Source organism: Podarcis muralis, chromosome 9 (assembly GCF_964188315.1).
Source record: "Podarcis muralis chromosome 9, rPodMur119.hap1.1, whole genome shotgun sequence".
Classification (NCBI taxonomy): domain Eukaryota; kingdom Metazoa; phylum Chordata; class Lepidosauria; order Squamata; family Lacertidae; genus Podarcis; species Podarcis muralis.
In genome coordinates this window covers 31701382-31722766 of record NC_135663.1, presented here as the reverse complement: position 1 = coordinate 31722766, position 21385 = coordinate 31701382, and the positions used below count along the sequence as shown (strand labels likewise).

At 39.6% G+C, this 21385-nt stretch overlaps 1 protein-coding gene across 8 annotated transcripts in view; it reads left to right on the top strand.

The window, feature by feature from the left end:
* The window catches only part of SCLT1 (sodium channel and clathrin linker 1), a 51356-nt gene that overhangs the window by 28223 nt on the left and 1748 nt on the right, over nt 1–21385 (top strand). For 7 of the 8 annotated variants that reach the window (XM_028743310.2, XM_028743309.2, XM_028743311.2 and 4 more), the window contains 8 exons: nt 523–621; nt 1360–1431; nt 3722–3796; nt 6813–6958; nt 9693–9885; nt 11508–11704; nt 18128–18206; nt 18906–19001. In XM_028743310.2, the coding sequence (XP_028599143.2) occupies nt 523–621; nt 1360–1431; nt 3722–3796; nt 6813–6958; nt 9693–9885; nt 11508–11704; nt 18128–18206; nt 18906–19001 (957 nt within the window). The remainder of the gene's footprint in view (nt 1–522; nt 622–1359; nt 1432–3721; nt 3797–6812; nt 6959–9692; nt 9886–11507; nt 11705–18127; nt 18207–18905; nt 19002–21385) is intronic. The other variant, XM_028743313.2, reaches the window with a different exon arrangement.

Here is a 21385-nt window from a genome sequence, read left to right as displayed (position 1 = left end):
TCTGACGCAGTTGAAATAAATAAAAAAATTGTCCAGTAGCACCTTAGAGACCAACTATGTTCTGCACATGAAAGCTTATACCCAGAACATACTTAGTTGCTCTCTAAGCTGCTATTAGACAATTTTTTAAGATATCTACATGTTCTTGTCTCTTGATTGGTTCAGCATTAGTTTTGGCTTGTGAAAATTAGCCTGAAAATTCAGGTATGCCAAATTCATTTTTTCTTACAATCTAAGTGTATGTGGAACTCTCTCTTTGTGTTGTCACAATATGAGAAATCCAAAAGTTAGCTCATGGTGTAAAAAATCCATAGTATACAGTTAACTTAGGAGTAGCGCACAAGTAGAAATATGAAATATACTAAAACTCATTGGAAAAGTGCATTTTAGAGTTCGTTAATTTTCTGTTCACTAGAACACCATGGTCTTGTAACTGTTTAATTTTTTGAATTGTTACCTGGTTGTCCTCAACAGGGAATACACTTAGTTTTTTAAGGACTATTCATTTCATTTCCCATTTAGGCAATGATATGTGCAAAACAAAAAGAAGAGGAGATTGAAAATATGAAGGAAGCATTTTCTCATCTGCTTCAAGATGCTGCTTCAAGTACTAGAAAGGAAGTGAGTTGTGCTTAAAACTTTATTTATTGGAGAAAACATTTATAGAAAGTCTTCCATATAAAACTGCAAAGCAATTTATGGGAAGAATTTATTTAATTAATTAAATTAAATTTATATACTATCCTTCATCTGAGGATCACATAGCATTTTTTAAAAATACGTAGCATAGCAACAAACAAAACAATAACCCTCCCAAAAACAGTAATAAATACAATAAAACGACAAAAGACAAACAATAAAATGCTAAAATACACACTAAGATGTCCAGAATTTCAAACAAACCCAGTACTCAAAATCAGTGTTCAGACATACTGCCACAAATTGGTGTGTTCTAACCAAACAGTGGAACACCAATACTCCAGGTGGCTGCCTGCAGTAATCTCTAGGGGAATGTTGTTGCACGTCATAGGTGCAAGTGCAGAGGACTTTCCTTGAGTTGGCAGTAAATAGGTGGGTGGGTGCAAAAGGAGATTTGCTCTCAAATAGAATGGACCTAAGCTGTTCAGGGCCTATCTTGCATGTAAATTATGATATATTTTATCTTCTCTTGATGTTTGATTAACTGTATTGTTCTAGCTTGTTATGTTATTGTAATCAGGCCAGGAATCAGTTGACAAGATGAGCAAGCAGCAATTTAATTAAATTTAATTCTTCTTGTTTATTCTAATGGGGCATTGTATGACTGGAAAAACTAACCATTGCATACTAAACAATACACATATATATATATTTTAAAAGGTAGAAAATGAAAAGAAAAGGTGCAATATTCAGATATCCCGATTAGCAGAAGAAATTGATGCACTCCAGAAGGTATGTCTTAGGTTGTACTGGAATTGCTTGTTCTTTGCTTTTAAACTTTTTTGGGGGCAACGTAAATTGTATCATGAATTCAATCTTTCTGCTGTGTCACATACATTGGGAGAAGGAAAATTCTAAAAGGAAAATTTAGCCACAGTTGTGCATAGCATATGTCCCATGGATTTCATCAGTAGTGATGGGAAAGAAGCTCAGATCCCACTGAAATAAGTTAAGCTTAAAAGTGCTTTTGTTTTTGACTGGGTTGCTGTCAAATTATTATTAAAATGAAGCATCAGAGTCTTCATTAAAAAAATTCAGCAATGGCTGTTGCTGGGTGGTAGTAGTTGATCACCATTTATGCTTTTGTTTCTGAATCTGACTAAATGGTGCAGAACTTTTATCTTTTTCAAAATGCTAGAACAAGTCTTAAAGTCTCAACAATATTTGTGGATTTTGGTGTATTCTTATCAAAGTACTACATATGTGAACATTTTATTTTGTTATCAAGTTTTCATGCAAGCTCTCTTTATTCACATGGTAGTAAAGTTTTTTGAGGAAAAAGCTAAAAATGAAGGTTCTCTCTGCTCATCAGAGCTTCTACTTGTGCTTTTAAGGAGGTTCAGTAGAAGATGAAAAAGATAAAAGGAGTGTTGTTTGTGGCGGGGGCAGGGAAACTGTACCTGTACTTGGATACAAGGTCATGTTAAAATATAGGTGTCTCCCTGACTGGGGATTCTGAGGTAAACAGGGATTAGGGGTTCAACAGGGGAATAGAAAGGTTCATTTAAGGGATATAAAGAGATAAAGGAGTGAGGGGAAATGCTTAATTCTCCCTTTGCCCCCATTCTCCCTCCAACTTTCCAAATTTTTGTGGAATATCCCCCCATCCCTTTCAATTTTTTTGTTCTAGCATTGTATTTTTATTTTGCTTATTTTCTTACCTACTTAATACATTAGTATGGCACCTGATAATAAAGTATTCTCTAGATTGCTTCTAGTAACCAAAAAAAGACTACCAACAACCATAAAAAAATAAAGCCAGCAGGAAAAGATGAAACCATTATAATAAAAACTTACAACAGCAGTTCTCACATATTTTAAAGTGTTCCAGAATATCATAGAGGTACATGCTCACTAGACTGCCTCAGTCTGTGGAACTGGCACTTTTACAGTGCCATATAACATTCTTTCCACACTTGCAAGGAATTAATCCTTTGACTTGGCAACACCTGCACTTTGGAACTCCCTGCCCATTGATATTATAGACACCTTTGCTGTACAGTTTTCAGCATCCGCTAACAAAACGTCATGTAGAATGCTTTTGTTCAGTGTTAGTCAGTCAGCTATGCCCTCCTCCACATTTCCTGATTTCATTCTCCCACCTAGTTTTTAGGGTTTTCCTTTCCACCTTTAACCAGCATTAAATGGCCACTGAGTCTGCCCATTCTTCATTTGGGCTGGTTTGAGGTTCCTCTCCCCCTTAGGACTTTTTTTCTAACTATTTTTTTGTCGTTTCAAGTTTGCCCAACTCTGTTGATACCTCACAACTGTGTAGGGATGACATCATTTTCACTGCATAGGCAACTGCAGTTACCTCTCAGAAGTTTGGATATAAAAGGAGTGGTGGTTATTAATGGTCAAAGTTTCAGATGAAGAGCAATGGAAATGAAGGAAGCATTTTAAAGTTGCACATATACAATAGACAATGTAGCTTACTCTTTCAATCTACAAATATAAGAAATGCAAAAAATAAACTCTTCATAATTTGTGAAAGCAGTCTTGTACACCTGTCATCCTTCTCTACAAGGGGTTATATGCAAGTATGTTATATGACATACTTATATTTTAAAAAGGGAAATCAATGAGGATGTCAAAATACTACACTGTGATTGTGGTTCTGAACTCTTCCTTCCTATTTTGGAAGCAATGATACATTGTGAGTTCCAATCATGACTTTCTGAGTGTGTGTTAGAGAAAACAAAATCATGTGTATAATCAATTATATGACAAGCTACTTGTATGTTAATTTGCTACAAGTGCTATAAATATTTCAAAAACTATTGTCTCAACAGAACAACCTGATTAAGATTAAACTACTAGTGTATAAGTGACTTGTTTTATAGGTAGAGAAAATGCAAGACAGAGAAGACTTAAAGGAAGCTTAAAATGAGTGATGTTTGTGCTTACTCCACATACCAGGTGCTAGATGACTCAACCCTGGCATTGTTTGCCAAGTAGAGTTACACTTGTATATGGTTTGCTCCTTTTTCTCCCTAATGCTTGCCTTTTGCTTCTTTGGTAGGAATGTGAAGAGAAGCAGATCCAAATTGAGCGGAGTGCTAGAGAAAGGCAAACTGTGGAAGAAGAGCTAGAGAAGGTGAAAAACTGTTACCATAGTAGTTTTCATGTATTAGTATGTACTATGATTATCTGTATGCCAATACCTAAGATTATATGTCTTGAAAATTCTAATATTTGCATGTGGGATACAATAGACAGAGGACAAAACATTGGAACCTTTTTGAGGTAAATACGAAGTTATTGTTGAGGTAGGAATGTCTAGTCTGCTGCATCTACATTGGCTGACCCATAGCATAGTTCTTTGGTTAGCTTATGAAGCTATAGGTCAGCTGTCTCTGGAGATAATAAGTTAATGTGTAGGCCATTGTCTGTCAGAAAAGGATTCTCCCGATATCCCTGAGAAATTGGGAGGAGATGTAAGTTGTGCCAGTCCAGAGATTGGAAACAGATTTTCTCCAGAATTTGGATTGTTTCATGTGGCTTGATGTTTTGAGGCTGCACAATATAGAATGTGTATCTCAAGAATGCAGAGCAAATTTGATCAAGGTTGCATCATGGAATTTATTGTGTGCCTGGAATGCGTAACAGAATTAGGGAAGATAATTGGTAGTAGGAGGGGGTTAAAGTACAACAAGAATGCATTCTGGAGAGAATACAGAACATGTGTCTTAGTATCATGCCTTATCCCTGCCCCCAGTTACTTTCATGCTTATCGTGGATTTCATTTGAACTGCAGAAATGTTCAGGGCACTGTTCTGTATTGGGGAAGTGAGTTAGATCCATGGAAATAAGTGTTGAGATTCAGTCACGATGAACCATGGTTCAAAATGACAGCATCAAGCCATAGCAAGCTTTGGGCTCTCTTGCTTCTTTGTTTCTGTTCTTCTGGCATTTCTATGGGGATATCAGAACCATGCACATCTGTTGTTTATAAGGAATAGTTTCATTTCGTCCATATACTACAAACTGTGAAAAATCATAACTGTGATTTGTTAATCTAAACAACTTGAAATCATGGGTTAAGAAGCTGATTTGTTTTCAGAAACAATATTTAAGATTCAATACAGATTAGAGTCTACTTTAGAAGTGTGGTTAGTCAATAATGGAAGTGAAAACTTACCTCCTTCTTAAAGTGGAGGAGGAAAGGGAAGGGTGGAATGCATAGAGGCTTAATATGGCTCATTCCCATCATGATAAACCATATTTTATGATGTCTGAACTGGCCCATTATCATAGAATCCTTACAACAACCCAGAGCACAATCCTTACCCTATGTATCTGAAATAAGCTCCATTGAGTTCAATAAGAATTGCTCCACTTAAGTGTTGTTGCTTTAGTATGTTATATTATTCCTATATCTCAGATATGGAGTGGGGTGCTGGGGCTTAGAAATTGTGAATTCAAGGCAGAGCTCAGTTTTGAATTGGGAACGTTCAACCTCACATTAGCCTCAGCAGTATACCATCACTTGGAAACTCAGACTAGAGTTGATGAGCAAATAGATGAGATACCAGTAGCTTTTATATGTCATTACTCATAGTAAAACAACAGTTCCATGAACCATCCAGTGACAGTATCCTTTGTTTAACTAAAAACCCAATGAAATGGTGAAAAAAGTATTGAAGAATTAGAAGATGGGTGTAATCTGTTACCAAAAATCACTTTTATCCAAGCTCTGTTTCTCTTGCTGCAACTTTCATAAAGCATTTTTAAGATTAACTTAACAGTGAATTACAAAAATAAAAATGACCACAGTCCAGAGGGCAGTGAATGAAAGAAAAATGCCACATGAATTTCCATGTGCAAGGCCTAAGTGCAAGATTTAGCTATGTGATATAAGATTTCTATATGCAGAGCAGATTCCATGGATTCATCATCCTGCTTCTTGCAATAAGCTGTTTCTGTAAGGAAAGTAATTACTCTGACTACAGAAGCTGTTTTCTGTGAAAGAGCATTTCTCTATAATTTGTCTTCTAGAAAACCCCCATTTAAAAGACTAGGTGAAAAATGCAACTAACCTTAAAGGAGTATGAGCAAAAAATTATACAGATTGATGAGATGAGGGTTACAGGTAAGCAGTTGACACAATTTATTTAAAGTCTGTTATGCTGCCTTTCTGCTGCATAGTTGTATTCAAGGCAGATCACAAGAAGGTAAAATCCACTTAAACAAAAATATAATTCCAGGAGAGAGAGGGAAGCAGGAAACCACCTCAGTCTGTTCCAGCTGAGGTATCTACTCCCCACCAGGTCCTACCACCAGCTATGGATCCCTGGGCAAAGGATCCTCATGCCTTTCAATAATAATAAAACCAATAATTCCCTGCCCATCTGGCTGGCTTTCCCCAGCCAATATAATATATATATATATATATATATATAGTGTATATTGATAATTGCTGAAGAGCTTTATTTGTTTTAATGTTTCTTGTAAGCCAACTTGCAAGGATTTGTATCCTAAAAGGTGGGATATAATAAATTGTAAGAAATAAATATCAGTACAAAACCAACAGCAGCAGATAATGGGCTAAAAATGGGCTAAAAGCAATCAAAAGCAGCAAAAGCAGTTCACATATCCTAACTGAGTCAACCATACTAGTAATTATAATCAAATTAATACATTAAGTAGTCTATGAAAAGCTTGGGTAAAGTATTGTGGTACCTCGGGTTAAGTACTTAATTCGTTCTGGAGGTCCGTTCTTAACCTGAAACTGTTCTTAACCTGAAGCACTACTTTAGCTAATGGGGCCTCCTGCTGCCGCTTTCTGCACGATTTCTGTTCTCATCCTGAAGCAAAATTCTTAACCCGAGGTACTATTTCTGGCTTAGCGGAGTCTGTAACCTGAAGCATATGTAACTTGAAGTGTATGTAACCCGAGGTACCACTGTAATCCTCTTGTCTGAAGCCAGAAAGATAACAGAATAGGTATTGGGATGATTTCCATTGGAAAAGGATAGTCGTTTGTAGAAATGAAATTCCATTATCTTGAAATTTAAACTATGAACTATAAAGTGGTTGATTGTGTAACACCAGTGGCGTGGTTGTTGTTACAAGAATCTACCTGAATTTTCTTTTTTAAACACTTCAATTAGGTGTACCGTGAAGGTAGAGGAAATGAAGGTGATTCTAGAAAACTAGAAGAGCTTTACCAAAGGTGTCTCATTGCTGAACTAGCCAAAGATGATTTGCAACGAAGTCTACAAACAGCACAAAACAAAATTAAGCAACTTGAAATGAAGTAAGTAATCACTATTTACTTATAAACAAATACTGACATTCATTCAGTAATACTTCACTGGAAAGTCCCTTGAATTGAAACTTTTGTCATTTGTTTTTATATCCATTGTCCAGGTTTTCATGTTATGGTAAGCCCTGGTTTAACATCACATGCACAAGCATGAATGAGCTACTGGGAATCTTGGGGTTGCATGCTCTACCCTTTCTCTCAGGCAGCAAGGAAGAGGATTTTGGCACAATTTCACTTTCCATGAAACCTGGCTTATCATGTGTAAACCAGAAATTGTGGTTTCAATAAAGGTTTGGCCAGTTTCTAAACAAACCAGCTGCAAACCATGGGTTATGAAACTGAACTAGAGTTCATTTTAAACTATGATCTCTGTGTCATGCATAACAAGTCAGGTTTTGTGGAAAGTGCAACTAATCTCTGTCATACTGGAGGGGAAGAAGGAAGAGCAGAAACTTAGATAGGGTTGCCATATCTTGAAGAGCAAAAAAGAGGACAGCCTGAGCCGTGGAAATAAGCACACAGGACCGCCACCGCAGCTCCCATGGGTCTCTTTCCCCAGCTTGGGCTGGCAGTGACTGGAGCATACAGAGCAGTCTAAGCCCCAAAACCCAGATATTTCCTTTAAAATGTAAAAAATCCGCACAGATGGGCATGTTGGCCCCCGCAAAAGGACAGGTCTGGGTTTTCCCGGGCGTATGGCCACCCTAAGAAACATGATGCTCACATTGGTTTCTTCCTGCTCATCAGTGCCAGATTTACATACGGGCTGAGCAGACTGCAGCCCAGGGTTTCATAATCTGTGGGCACTCAGTCTCTTTCCAATTTTTAAAATAAAAACAGGCAGATTTTACTATCTAGGCCCAGTTGCTTAGTAACATGAAAGACGTAACTTATGAGTGTGACGGTATAACAGTTACACAAGTGCGTACTTATTGTTAGTAAAGTTCATGGAGGCATTAAAGTCAGTCATGAAGCAATACAAGAGTTTAGATCACTACCTATCATTATAGCGTGTGCTTTTTGAACAAGTAAGGATTCTTTTAATTTTGACTTTTTCTGAAAACAATAATGAGTATGCAATATAAAAGTGGTGCTAGTAAATGAAAGCAACAAAAGGAAATACTCAAAAGTTTGAAGCCAGTCATGTTGTATGGCTTCATACAGCAGGTAGAACCAGCCCTATATAATCTCTCAGAAACAGAAGCCTTAGATAAACTTTCTCCAAGACACAAATTTAAGGAAATACATATATCGCTGTCATGGATGCTGTTGAAGCCAACCTATTTCTGACCACACAGAACCTGCCACGGTGTGTGTGTACAAGTGTTGAATGCTTATAAGAAGAGTACACTTCTCTTAAAATGTTATTGCTGCTGACAGCATCATGCTTCAGATCAGTTAAGAAGGAAGGAATTGCAAAGCATTTCCCCCCATTACAACTGAATAGAAAAGAGTGACATTGTTACAGCGGTTTCACTATAACTTATGCTCTGTGAGGGAGGCCCTGCAGCACTGTGACTATAGAAAACAGAAGGTCCTTCTTTTACTTGTAACTTGGTAAAGGCTTTTTTCGGGGTAATATATTCATATCCCTTAGGCTAGGCTTGAAGCTAACTAGGATAACTTTTGCTGTAGCTGCAAAACTGCAGGAATAATTTTATTTGCCTACACAGTTTGAATTTCTTCTACTAATATCAAGTTTAATCAAATTATCCTCCCTATATCATACATCCATTCAAAAAATACTATCAATTACTGTAATAGCATTCAAAAAACACATCACAGTGAAGATGAAAAGGCTCATATTTAAAATAGTACACCATGAAGTTCAGTACCTTCTCATAGTCTCCTGAAATGTTATGAAGCTAAATGATGTGCAGTGCAACCCTCTGAATGTTTACACAGAAGTAAGTCATACTGTGCTCAGTGGGAGTTATTCCCAGGAAGGTGTCTCTAAGACTGCAGCTTTAAAGCAATATTTGAACCAATATTGGGGCAGGTGATTTCCAGAAGAAGGGGGCTGCAATGGAAGAGACACTCATTGTTGTTGCCACCTTATGAAATCTTGAAAGGTCAACAAGAATGATCTCAGCTGTAAGCTTATTTGGTGGAAAAAAGTTATTCATGTAACCTGCTCCAAAATTGTCTAGCTGTGTTTCATATTTGCTCTCATTCAAAGCCCTGAGAACGTTTCAAGGCATGCCCAGAGCTTCCCATATAATAACTGAAATAAACAGTTACAGATGGGTAGCCGTGTTGGTCTGCCATAGTCAAAACAAAAAAAATTCCTTCCAGTAGCACCTTAAAGACCAACTAAGTTAGTTCTTGGTATGAGCTTTCGTGTGCATGCACACTTCTTCAGATACCTGAATCTGAAGAAGTGTGCATGCACACGAAAGCTCATACCAAGAACTAACTTAGTTGGTCTTTAAGGTGCTACTGGAAGGAATTTTTTTTGTTTTGAAATAAACAGGGAAATCCTTCTAAGCAGAGAGGCTCAATACCAAAAAAAAATGAAACAGTGGGGAATACTTCGCTTTTTAGTTGCCAAGCCTTTTGATCATTCAAATTCCACACTACTGAACATTGTATGTATTATGCATTCACCTTAATTAATATATTAATTTCTGTGCATTTGTTTAACATATTTGTATCCTACCTTTCCATTCAATAATGGATTACCAAGTATTGTTTGTGAATTTCTCCTCCCTTCCTCGACTTCAAGCTATGAGGAACAGAGAAACAGTGGTCAGGAAATGATTTACAAGTTGCAAAGTATTCTGGAATCCGAAAGAAAAAACTGTGGCTCTGTCAGTGAAGAGCGCCTAAAACTCCAGCAAGAGAACGAGCAGTTTCAAAAAGAAATGGAAGAATTGAGAAAGCTGGCTGTGGAGGCACAACAAGCTGCAAAATTAAAGGTATTTGCGTTTATATGGTATTTTATTTTTGATGTCACATCTTCGAAGATTCAATGAAAGGAGAAATCTGTGTACAAGGAAACAGACAGGGTGTCAAATTTCTCACGAAAGCTCTATCACCATAGTTTAATATTCCTTAACTTTGTATTCCATTCGCTCCTTTGGTGTTTTTCAAAATATACTAAAGGTAAAGGTACCCCTGCCCGTACGGGCCAGTCTTGACAGACTCTAGGGTTGTGCGCCCATCTCACTCAAGAGGCCGGGGGCCAGCGCTGTCCGGAGACACTTCCGGGTCACGTGGCCAGCGTGACATCGCTGCTCTGGCGAGCCAGAGCTGCACACAGAACGCCGTTTACCTTCCCACTAGTAAGCGGTCCCTATTTATCTACTTGCATCCGGGGGTGCTTTCGAACTGCTAGGTTGGCAGGTGCTGGGACCAAACAACGGGAGCGCACCCCGCCGCAGGGATTCGAACCGCTGACCTTTCGATCGGCAAGCCCTAGGCGCTGAGGCTTTTACCCACAGTGCCACCCGCGTCCCATACTAAAATTACCTTTTGCAATTATAATAATGTTTCTTATCCACATGTCAACCCAGCTATGTAAGATATGGGCACAACTGACTTTTCCATTAATGTTCCAGTGTCTGGAAGCAGTAGTTAGGAGGACTGGATAACTACGTGCCACTTGGTTCTTTTCCCAATCAAGTAATTTTCTTCCAGACAGCAAAAACTTTTTAAAAAATCATACATAATACAAACAGACTAACATGTTAGTCTTCTTTTATAACGAGAGATATACAGCCTAAATGTCTAGAAAATGCACAAGACAATATAATGCAAGGGGATTTTTGGCCTAAAGCCTATTGACATCACTTTAAAAAAAGGGATAAGGAGCATTTTGTACATGCAACTCTACCAACCTCAATTTTGATATGATTCAGACCCACTATTGCTTATGCCTTTCATTTTCTTCCTACTTCTCTTATATGCTGTGCTTGTAAGAGAAGATTCCTGTTTTTTGTTTCTTATCATCTGCCTCTAATTCCTTAACTTTCTCTTCCGTTGCGTTCTCTTCCGTTTTCTCTTCTTTGCAGCAAAGTTACACATAAACTTGTCGTCTTCCTTCCATAGTTGGTTATTGCCCTTCAGTTGCTTACTTCGGCACTTTACATGTGGAGTTCGCGTAATAGTTGGCTGAACTAATTAGCTGTTGTTGGATGGAGACTTGGGGACAGCCTCAAGTTTTTGCTCTGATACCTAAAAGATAAATCAGGGCTTCATACAGAATTTTTACTGCAGGGATTCAAGCATTCAGTGATGGAATGAGTAAAGGATGAAAGATCTGCACACCTAGAAACAATTATTACTCATCATGGGTAATCCAAGCATGACAATCTGCATTCTCTTTTCAATCAAATTAGTTATTCATTCTGAAATGAATTCTTTCATCTTATATCCAGAAATAAAAGTCCAGTAATCTTTTGCAGATAGATATAGCCTGATTGTCAGTATGTGCACACAAACAAACAAACAACCTTCAGTCCTTTAGTCAAAAGACAAAAGCTACCGTGAACTAATGTGAGGCTTAAAACTTATTTTACTTCTTTTTTTTTTACTATAGATAAGCATAATGGAGAATGAGCATATAATAAAAGAGCATGGGTCTGAAGTTCGTTTGAAAGAGATGGAAGATGTGCATCGAAAGTCTACTGCTGAGCTGAGACGCCTCTTGATAGCTCAACAGAAAGCAACAAACCGGTGGAAGGAGGAAACAAAGAAACTAACGGAAGCTACAGAAACTAGAATAAATAGTTTAAAGTAAGTAATACAATTTTGTTTGGCATTTTTAACAAATGCAGGCAGCTGGGAATTGATCTGCTGGGACCATAATTCAGACAGGAAATGTAGATGTGATACTGTTCTTGTTTAGATTTTAATTAACATTCCTCTGTTTTGTGATTGTCCAGAAATAATAGCTGCCAACAGAGCAAATCTTTGAGAAGGTAGATGTAAAGCTTCCAATAGATAAGCATTGCTACGGGGGAAACTCTTTCCCCACTGCAGTTCAGAAAGGTTTATTAATGGAGCCTGGTCCTCTGAATCAGCTTAAGATGCAGCAGGATAAACTATAAAATCTATCCTATTCTTGGAAAGTGAGGCTATTGTTCAACCCTGCCCTGCTTCTGGAAGGAAAGAAACCCTGCCTTATTGCCTCTTCTCAACAGTGGCTAGAACATGGCATGTTCTCATTAACTTTTGAAGTGATTCCAAAAATCAACAGTGCTGCTCAAGGAGGTGGAAGAGCAGTGGAAGAGCAATGTCAGTGCCTCGTGCAGTCAAGCTGCAGGAGATGGGTATTAGCACCCAAAGTGGTCACTGAGGTCAGGCAATAGCAACCAAGTCAGTATTTGCTGGATCTGAATAAGTGTTTAGCTGTTAAAACCCCAGATTCTGTTGCAACATGGAGCTCTGATCATTGTAAGCAGGTATTTCTAAATCTTCAACTCAAAAGGGGGGGCGAGACATGGTGGTGTGCACACAAAAATCAGTAAGCTGTTCATAATAACTTTAATTGGCTTCTTTCTGAAACAGTGCTGGTGAGATTCAAAGGTGGCTTAGAAGAAGCTTATTGAATGTTCTTTGTAGTTAACGCTTCAAACTAGGAAGTCCCATTTGCAGTCAGGACCTGGAAATTGTAGCATAGTCTGATTTAACAAGAAAAGATGCACCTGCGCCTTCTATCCTCCCTAGGCAGTTATTTTTCTCAACTGAATTCCCATACCGCAACTCATGGGGAGGTAAGCAGCAGATGCAAGGAGAGTTCTGCACCTGTCCTCTTACAGGATGGATTTGGTTATCTTTTGTAATATGGCACTCTGTGAGAGGCCAAAATGTGGTGCCCCCAAATGGATCTTCTTAATTTTGTCCCGTCCCCCCCCCCCCCCCGCTCAATTTTGTGCAGGGGAACCTTCCGCACCACCCTAAATCTGACACTGCCTCTTACTATTACAGAGCTGCATACCACTCTGGCCCTGCCTCTGTCACACCTTCATTAGCTCTAAACTTTTAAGGTAATATAAAGTCATAAGTGTTTGCCAAGCAGTAGCAATAGTGGCTATATGTTATATACTATTTGGTTATTGCATTTGGCATTGTTTTCTCAGGTGCATGGAGTGGGGGGTAGTTTGGCCAGTAAGGAGCCCCATCTGCACTGTGATCCTGTGGTGCCTATTTGAGATCATTTGGGGTTTCTGTGGGCTCCTATGAGGTAGATATTTGCTTTCATAGTTCCCAGTGGAGGATAAAATTCTAACTAAGATAGCAACTTCATCATTTTTTTTCTCCACCACACCCTGAACTCCACCTGTTTCTTGGACTCCCTTACACTATCTTGGCAGTTATACTTACATCACCACTTAAGGTTACATAGGTTTAAAGGATTGAGTAGCAATCCTATTCTTGTTCAGGATAGGACTGAGAGATATTGTGTGTGTGTGTGTGTGTGTGTGTGTGTGTGTGTGTGTGTGTGCTCATACGCATGCCAATTTACAACACCCATTCCCAAAGTTTGAGATACTTGAAACAAACAGATAAATCCTACATAAAATACCCATTAAAGTACATAGAGTCATGTGGCCGCAGGCATTAAGGGAAGGTCTTTTAGAATTTCCAGGTTCAGTTTTAACAAGTCTCCAAGGGAGTTCCTTGAAGTGTCTTAAGATACTCAGATCTCGATAATGCAGATTCAGCGTATGCTAATTGTGCATGCTCCTAATGTTGAAAAGTGACCTCAGTGCCTTTCATTTATTAAAATCCTTTCACCCTACTAAGGAGCCCTATCATGTTGAGAGCCACTCTGGAAGTTAATTGGCTGAAAAGCAGGCTATAAAAATCAGGAATAAATGAAAATGGGTCACTTAAATTGTTTGTGTTGCTCTTCAAAGATTCCCCAGTATCTTCAGTGGCATTATTTCTATCATAATGACCTGTAATCCTATAGTCCATTTTGCTCATTACTGCAGTTACAAACTGTACTGTGAAATCACAGAGGAGTTTGGGGTCGTGGTGGTATGAGCCAACCTATTATTAATCGTAATAACATTTTCACCAGCATTTCTATACTATCCTTCCTCTTTCAAAATCAAGTAAGAATAGCTGTTAATCTTACACTTTAGTTATAAACATTCCTTCAGCTGGGGAAATGTAATTCCTATTGAAATCCACTGAGACTTAGGTGTTTGAGGCTAGGCACAGACTAACAGGTTAAGGCCAGGATGCCAGTCACCTTGTGCACACTGGAGTGCCTGCAGTTTCTTCCTCTGACAGGAGCTCATTGTACCACATCAGATGTTTCCCTGCAGGATTCTCCAACTTCTCAGAGTAGTATTTCAGGCAGTCAATGATGCAGCATGGGAGAGGGGGCAGACAAAAGCTTCCTGTGCAGCTGTTTGGATCCCCTTAAATTAACACTATTTTGAATAAATCAGTTTTGAGTTTCATAGGCGTTCTTTCTGAATCATAGTTGTATCTTTGTATCTTTAAGCTTTTGGTTGTACAGCTTTCTCATGATTTCCAAGACTGATCCTTCTGGGATAGTATAGTTGTTCATTATTAGGTATTAGCTAGAGCAGTGTTCTTTTGACATACCATCTAGTCTATTAAATAAATTACATCATATTTAGGGACCTTTGAGTCCCCCACCCCTTCATTTCTACCATGTTATTTTTGGCTGGAATTCTGTAATACTTGGCAGCCATAACTGTTTATTTTAAGATATTGATTAAAAATGTTAACAGGATGAGAAACAGCTGCAGGTACTGGCAGTCTACAAAATATATAATTACTAAGAATAACTGAAGCATATTACGGCATAAGTCAACAGAAAAACATCTGGAATGTGCTGTATGTGTCACATGAGAATTTTGCATTAAACACTTCCCACAGCTGGCAGATTTATTATCTTTTCTGCTCTACTACTAAACAGCTCACCTTTGTTTTCCACACATAAGCCTTTGTGGTAGACACTTGAGCAATTTTCTGCAAACTTCATTTACCTATTTTAATGAGGCAAATTCTCTGGAATATGTAGGAACAATTGGGACTGATTATCGCTCTGATAGTTTTATACTATGTCACCTTTCTGGTGTGGGGGGGGACGACGACGACTGCTTCTCACTATCTTGGCATTTTAGAATTACCAAACGCAAAAGGGTAGCCATGTTAAAGGTAAAGGTACCCCTGACCGTTAGGTCCAGTCACGAACGACTCTGGGGTTGCGCACTCATCTCACTCTATAGGCCAAGAGAGCCGGCGTTTGTCCACAGACAGCTTCTGGGTCATGTGGCCAGCATGAAAAAGCCGCTTCTGGCGAACCAGAGCAGCGCACGGAAATGCCATTTACCTTCCCGGAGTGGTACCTATTTATCTACTTGCACTTGACGTGCTTTCGAACTGCTAGGTGGGCAGGAGCTGAGACTGAACAATGGGAGCTCACCCCATCATGGAGATTCGAACCACCAACCTTCCGATCGGCAAACCCTAGGCTCAGTGGTTCAGACCACAGCACCACCCATGTCTAACAAATGTATCATGGTATAGAGTTTTGTGTGCAAGAGTTCAATTGTTAGATGCATGAAGTGTTATTTGACATATATACAGATGGTTACAAGGTGGGGATGTTGTTGTAGAGTGCTGTTAGGAAATTGAACAATCAATTCAAATGATAGGTGTCCATTTACTGGGGAAATAGTAATGCAAAATAGTATTTAGTGCAAAACAGCATTTAGTGAAAAGGATTGTTTCAGTCCGGTTGTGTGTGGTGAACTGTCAACTGTTGATTACTTGGCAAAGAAGATAAAGCATAGAAGGTGTGAAGATGAACAAGCTTCTGGTAACATGACTGCTGTTTGTTGCAGAAGCTTGTATGTGTACAGGGTGCCCCAGTTTTTGAGCCACTGGAAGATGAGTAGTGGACTATAGTTTCCTCATAGTCCTTCAGATTCCACAAACTAACTACTTGGAGTTGGGGGAGCTGATTCTCATTGTAAAGACAACATGTGAGAACCTGAGGCTCCTCTCTCCACTTCCCCACAGAGATCAGAATGGCTTGGAGACTTAGGAAATGGCACCAATGGGGGGGGGGGGTCTTTCCCTTAGGTTCCTGGCACTGCAGAGAGGTGGCAGTGATCTCCATTCTGATCTTGGTGGGAGATTGGATAACTATAATGCGCATCCTTCACGGTGAGAATTATTTAAGAAAAGCCAGGGTATGTAGCTGCCTGCTATGTAATGTGTAATGTGATCATCTAGTTTGGCCCTAAGAGCCTGAGAGGAAAGAGTTCTCATAGCCAGACTGTTGGGAATCTGAGTGCAGTGGTACCTCGGGTTACATATGCTTCAGGTTACATATGCTTCAGGTTACAGACTCTGCTAACCCAGAAATATTACCTAACTTTGCTTCAGGTTGAGAACAGAAATCGTGCTGTGGCGGTGCGGCAGCAGCAGGAGGTCCCATTAGCTAAAGTGGTGCTTCAGGTTAAGAACAGTTTCAGGTTCGGACTGAACGGACCTCCAGAACGAATTAAATACTTAACCCGAGGTACCACTGTACGTGCAGCTACTCACACAGAGTCAATTAAGGTTTGGCAGACAGCCAAGGCAATGTAGAGGAGTAAGTCTGTCTGGTGATAGAGAGGCATGGAAACAGCTCCATGATTGGTCAAGCTCTCTCAAGGGAGTAATGATTAATGGCCTACTAACTGGAAAGTGTTAGTTCAGTGGTTCAGCATGTCAGTGTGGAGGTTGAGAGTTGTGAGAGAGCTAGCAAAAGATCTGTGTTCTGTTCCTGTAAATAGTCCACTGTATATAATAAACACCTAACTACAAGTTCCTGGTTCCTGCTTCGTCCATCCTGTCTGCAGCCAAGTTGCCAATTGCTTTCGTGAACTCTGCGTTTACTCTGCTAGGTCTGGCTAAGGTCCTGCAACTAGTCAGAAAGTTGCGAAACACCAAATAGGTTTTGCCAATACAGACAACAATGCTATGAGAGTCCTAGAGCCCAAGACAGTGTGGTTTCTAGGATTCCCCCATTTGTAGATCTTGGAAACACATAGAAAATAACACATGAGGTGTGCCTGCGTAGATTTTTCCTGCACTCCTATAACACATTGTTCCTTTCAGTATTCCATGGGTGTGAAAAATGCATTATTCATCAAAAGCTGCACATCCTCCCGTTTGTAGGGCAGTTGAAACCATGGGTCAGACAAACCAGTGTTTGGGACAAGATCCATTGCAGGAGAAGGGCTTGGGGTGCCTCATTCTCAAGCTTGCAAGCCTGTTCACAGAGATAGGGTGTTCTATTTCTACAAGCTTCTTTAATAAATTTGAGGTAGTAGGCTGGACTTTCGGCATTTGCTCAGTGGTACAAGATGCCAGAGCCAGAGGTAAAGATTTCCTGTACACAGTGTGCATCTTTTTGCAGGAGCTACTTTGCTCAATACGAAGAATAAGACAACCAACCATAGCTAGTTATGAAAATTAAAATGTCTCCAAACTAGCTGTACAACAAAAACTGAGTTGCTACTCAGACTTTGATGAGAAGAAAACTGAGTGGGAAGGCATGTGCACTCTCTAGAACCGTGCACAGTCAACAGACATCTTCCTTGAGTTTAGTGGACTGTTTGCTCCCATTTTTTAGCTCTGGAAGGTACAGCTTTGCCCAGGATCCCATGTGTCCCTGTAGGGAGACCATGACATAAGTGGTATCCAGGTTAATACTTGATGGACACCGTCCATAAGATTATATTGCTTATTTTATCACATTAAGCAGGGATGTGGCATTCCAGCTGTTGGATTCCAATACCCATTAGCCCAGCCAGCATGGCCAGCGGTCAGGAATGATTAGAGCTATAGTCCAACACCTGGAAATCCACAAATCCCCTGTCCTTAATGAAAAGTGTTTATTTTTGTGAATGAATGACATTTTAGATTTTTGTTAAAAGTAAGGTTTCGGAATTGTTGTTGTTTTGCTCTTCGTTGTGAATCTGTCCTATCACAGTACTGTCACAATACTAAAGATGGCCATTATTGGTATCTTAAAGTACTATCCTTTCCCTACTTCATTGGAAAGAAGGAATTTGAAAGAGGGAAGAATATATGATTGTCCCATATACCTCTGGAAATGAGTTAGGTCAACATATATGTTGATTTTCATTAATGAGTTTCTTTGATCTTGTTTCATAGAAGTGAGCTGAGTCGTCAAAAAATTTACACCCAGGAGGTACTTTGTCAGCTGGAAAGAACAAATGAAAAGGTTATTGAGGTAAGAGAATGGTCCCCATCCAAATGCTGTGCTTTAACTAGATGTACATCTTGTCTAACTTGAACTCTCTTGGTACACATCATTTGTTTGCTTAGAGTAGTTTTCAGCTGGAAAACTGTCCTATTTGTGATCATACACACTGGGGAAAATGCTAGAAACATTTATTTTACTATTATTAAGACATACAACTTCGTTCATAGCTAATTTTGAGCTGTTAATTTTTTTTACTGGGTAATGGTTCCTTTCTGTGATCTTTAGCTTGTCATTTCTTTCTGCAATGGCTGGTTCAATTTTTGTAACAACTAAAAAATATTCTGTCACAATTAGCCCTCCTAAGTGCTGATCTTCATAGTTCTGCCTCTTTGGACAGCCTATCATCTGTCCTTACTTTCCTTTGAAGGCCAACTGATTGAAGCATCTCAGGAGTCCAGCACCACCCCTTCCCTGTTGAAATTTGTACTTGTAACTTCCTTAAAATTATGTTTTTTATATAAGAGTTGCGTCATGAGATTCCGAAGACTGGAAATCCCTGTCAAGGTTAGACACAATGCATAGGAGCAACCTGCCTTGTTTGCCTTTGTTAGTCGGTTCCTGGCTTTGCCATTCACCAAGTTTCTCTTCCTTAAACCTTGTTTCCTGAAATATGTATGATCTGATAACAGAAACTTAAATTTGTAATGAGCTATTTCATTTATACAGAATGAAAAATTAATGATGGAACATCAAGAGAAAGTCAACAGACTTCAAAGGCGACTAAGCCAGGCAGAAGAGAGGGCAACCACAGCATCTCAACAGGTATCTAGAAATAAATCAGATCAGCACCCTTATTACAGCTGCATAACCAAAAATCTTTAATCATAATAATTTTATTATTTATATGCCGCCCATCTGACTGGTTTGCCCCAGCCACTCTGGACAGTTCAACAAAATATTTTAAACACAAAAAAAATAACCATTAAAAACTTCCCTATACAGGGCTGCCTTCAGATGTCTTCTAAAAGTCAGATAGTTGTTTATTTCCTTGACATCTGATGGGTGGATGTTCCACAGGGCGGGCACCACTACCGAGAAGGCTCTTTGCCTGGTTCCCTGTAACTTTACTTCGCACAGTGAGGGAACCGCCTGAGGGCCCTCGGAGCTGGACCTCAGTGTCTGGGCTGAACGATGGGGGTGGAGACGCTCCTTCAGGTATAATGGGCTGAGGCAGCTTAGGGCTTTAGAGGTCAGCACCAACACTTTGAACTGGGCAGTCTTCAAACTGGATCATTTAATGAAGAGCTGAATCAGAGTCTTAACCAAATTAGTGTTTCAGTTTTCTCTGTTGGGATGAAAGTCAAAACATCTGCATGTAAGAAAGTTCAGCTGTACGTGGGGACAGGATGGGAAGTTGTTGGTTTGTTCTTATTTGTATTATGCATTTTGTGCTTTTATCTTTTATTTTTATGCGGTGATTTTTATCCCAAGATCTATGAAGTGTGGTATGCAACTCTTAAAACTGGCAACTGTGCAATTCTGCTATGTATTCATAATGAAGGTCGCTTTCACTCGATAAACTATTCAGAAAAAAACTTAGGAATCATTTTAATATATATATATATATATATATATATATATATATATATATATGCTTTCGTAGATTTTCACGGGTACAGGAATGCAGGTTTTGGTGTCCTCGGGTATCTTCCCGTGTAAAAGTTGGGGTGTCTAGGCGACGTTTCGACGAGGTCTCACTCGTCATCTTCAGGCTGGTGCTTTCGGCTTCTTGTTACTGGAACAGAGCAGGATCTCAGTGTTTGAGTTCCTATAAATACTGTTGAGGAGGTATGGTGTATAGCCTCCAATGTTCTGGGCAGAGAGGAAGTTCCCAGGCTAGTGTGCCTTTTCTTCTTTTGTTCCTTAATTGCTTGAGGGATATCTTGAGTGATTTCTTGAGTGATATCCTGAGTACCACTTAGGTGGGTCATTAGGTGTGGATTAGTTGCTAAAGCCTTTGTGTCTTGACCTCTTGAACTTTGTGAAGAGTTTTTCTGAGAAGATGGGTGTACTACATTTAGTTGTGCTCTGGCTTGGCTTCGTGTATAGGGGCGAGCTGTGGTTTTGTGGCCTGTGCCAACCAGATCTGTGTAGGGATTGCAGGGGGGTGCAGCATCCGGAGGTGCCACCATGGTTTGGCTACTGGATGGTGTCTGTAATTTATCTGTGGAGAGGGTCTGGGTTTGGGTCTGGTGTGGTTGATTGGTGATGGCGTTCTGTGTGCCTCTGGATCTGGTGTCAGTTTTTGTGGGGAGGGCTAATTTCCAGATGTCTGGCAAGCGGGATGTGTCGTCACGCTTGTTCATGTTGTGAGGGTGTTTCTCTATCTCGATGGCTTCCATGATTATTCTCTTGTGGTGATGTTCCATGTTAGAGAGCAATTTGGAATCTGCAAAATTAATTTCGTGTCCTGTTTCTTTCATGTGTTGGAAGAGAGAGGAAGTTTTTTCTTCTTTTTTGACGGCATTCTTGTGTTCTGCGATACGTGCATTTATTCGTCTGTTTGTTTGTCCAATGTACGTGGCTGGGCAGACTTTGCAGGGTATTTCATAGACCCCTTGGTTTTCCAACTGGATTTTATCCTTGGGGTTTCTGAGGATATTGGCTATTTTTTGGTTGGCGCAAAAGGCTGTTTTGATATTGTGTTTATGGAGGATTTTGCTAATTTTATCTGTAGTGCCCTTGATATAAGGAAGGAGGGCCATGCCATTGTTTTCTTCTGTGTCTTGGTTTTTGGGGGGTGTTTCTTTTTGGATTAGCTTCGTAACCCTGTTTTGCTGGTATCCATTGGCAATTAACACATTTGAGAGATTCTGTAACTCAGTTGTCAAGTGGTCTTTGTCAGCCAGGCGTTTGGTTCTGGAGATGAGAGTCTTGGCTACGGAGTTTATTTGTGCAGGGTGGTGGTGTGATTGTGCATGTAAGTAGCGGTTGGTGTGTGTTTTTTTCCGGTAGATAGTGTGTCCGGAAAAAAAACACACACCAACCGCTACTTACATGCACAATCACACCACCACCCTGCACAAATAAACTCCGTAGCCAAGACTCTCATCTCCAGAACCAAACGCCTGGCTGACAAAGACCACTTGACAACTGAGTTACAGAATCTCTCAAATGTGTTAATTGCCAATGGATACCAGCAAAAC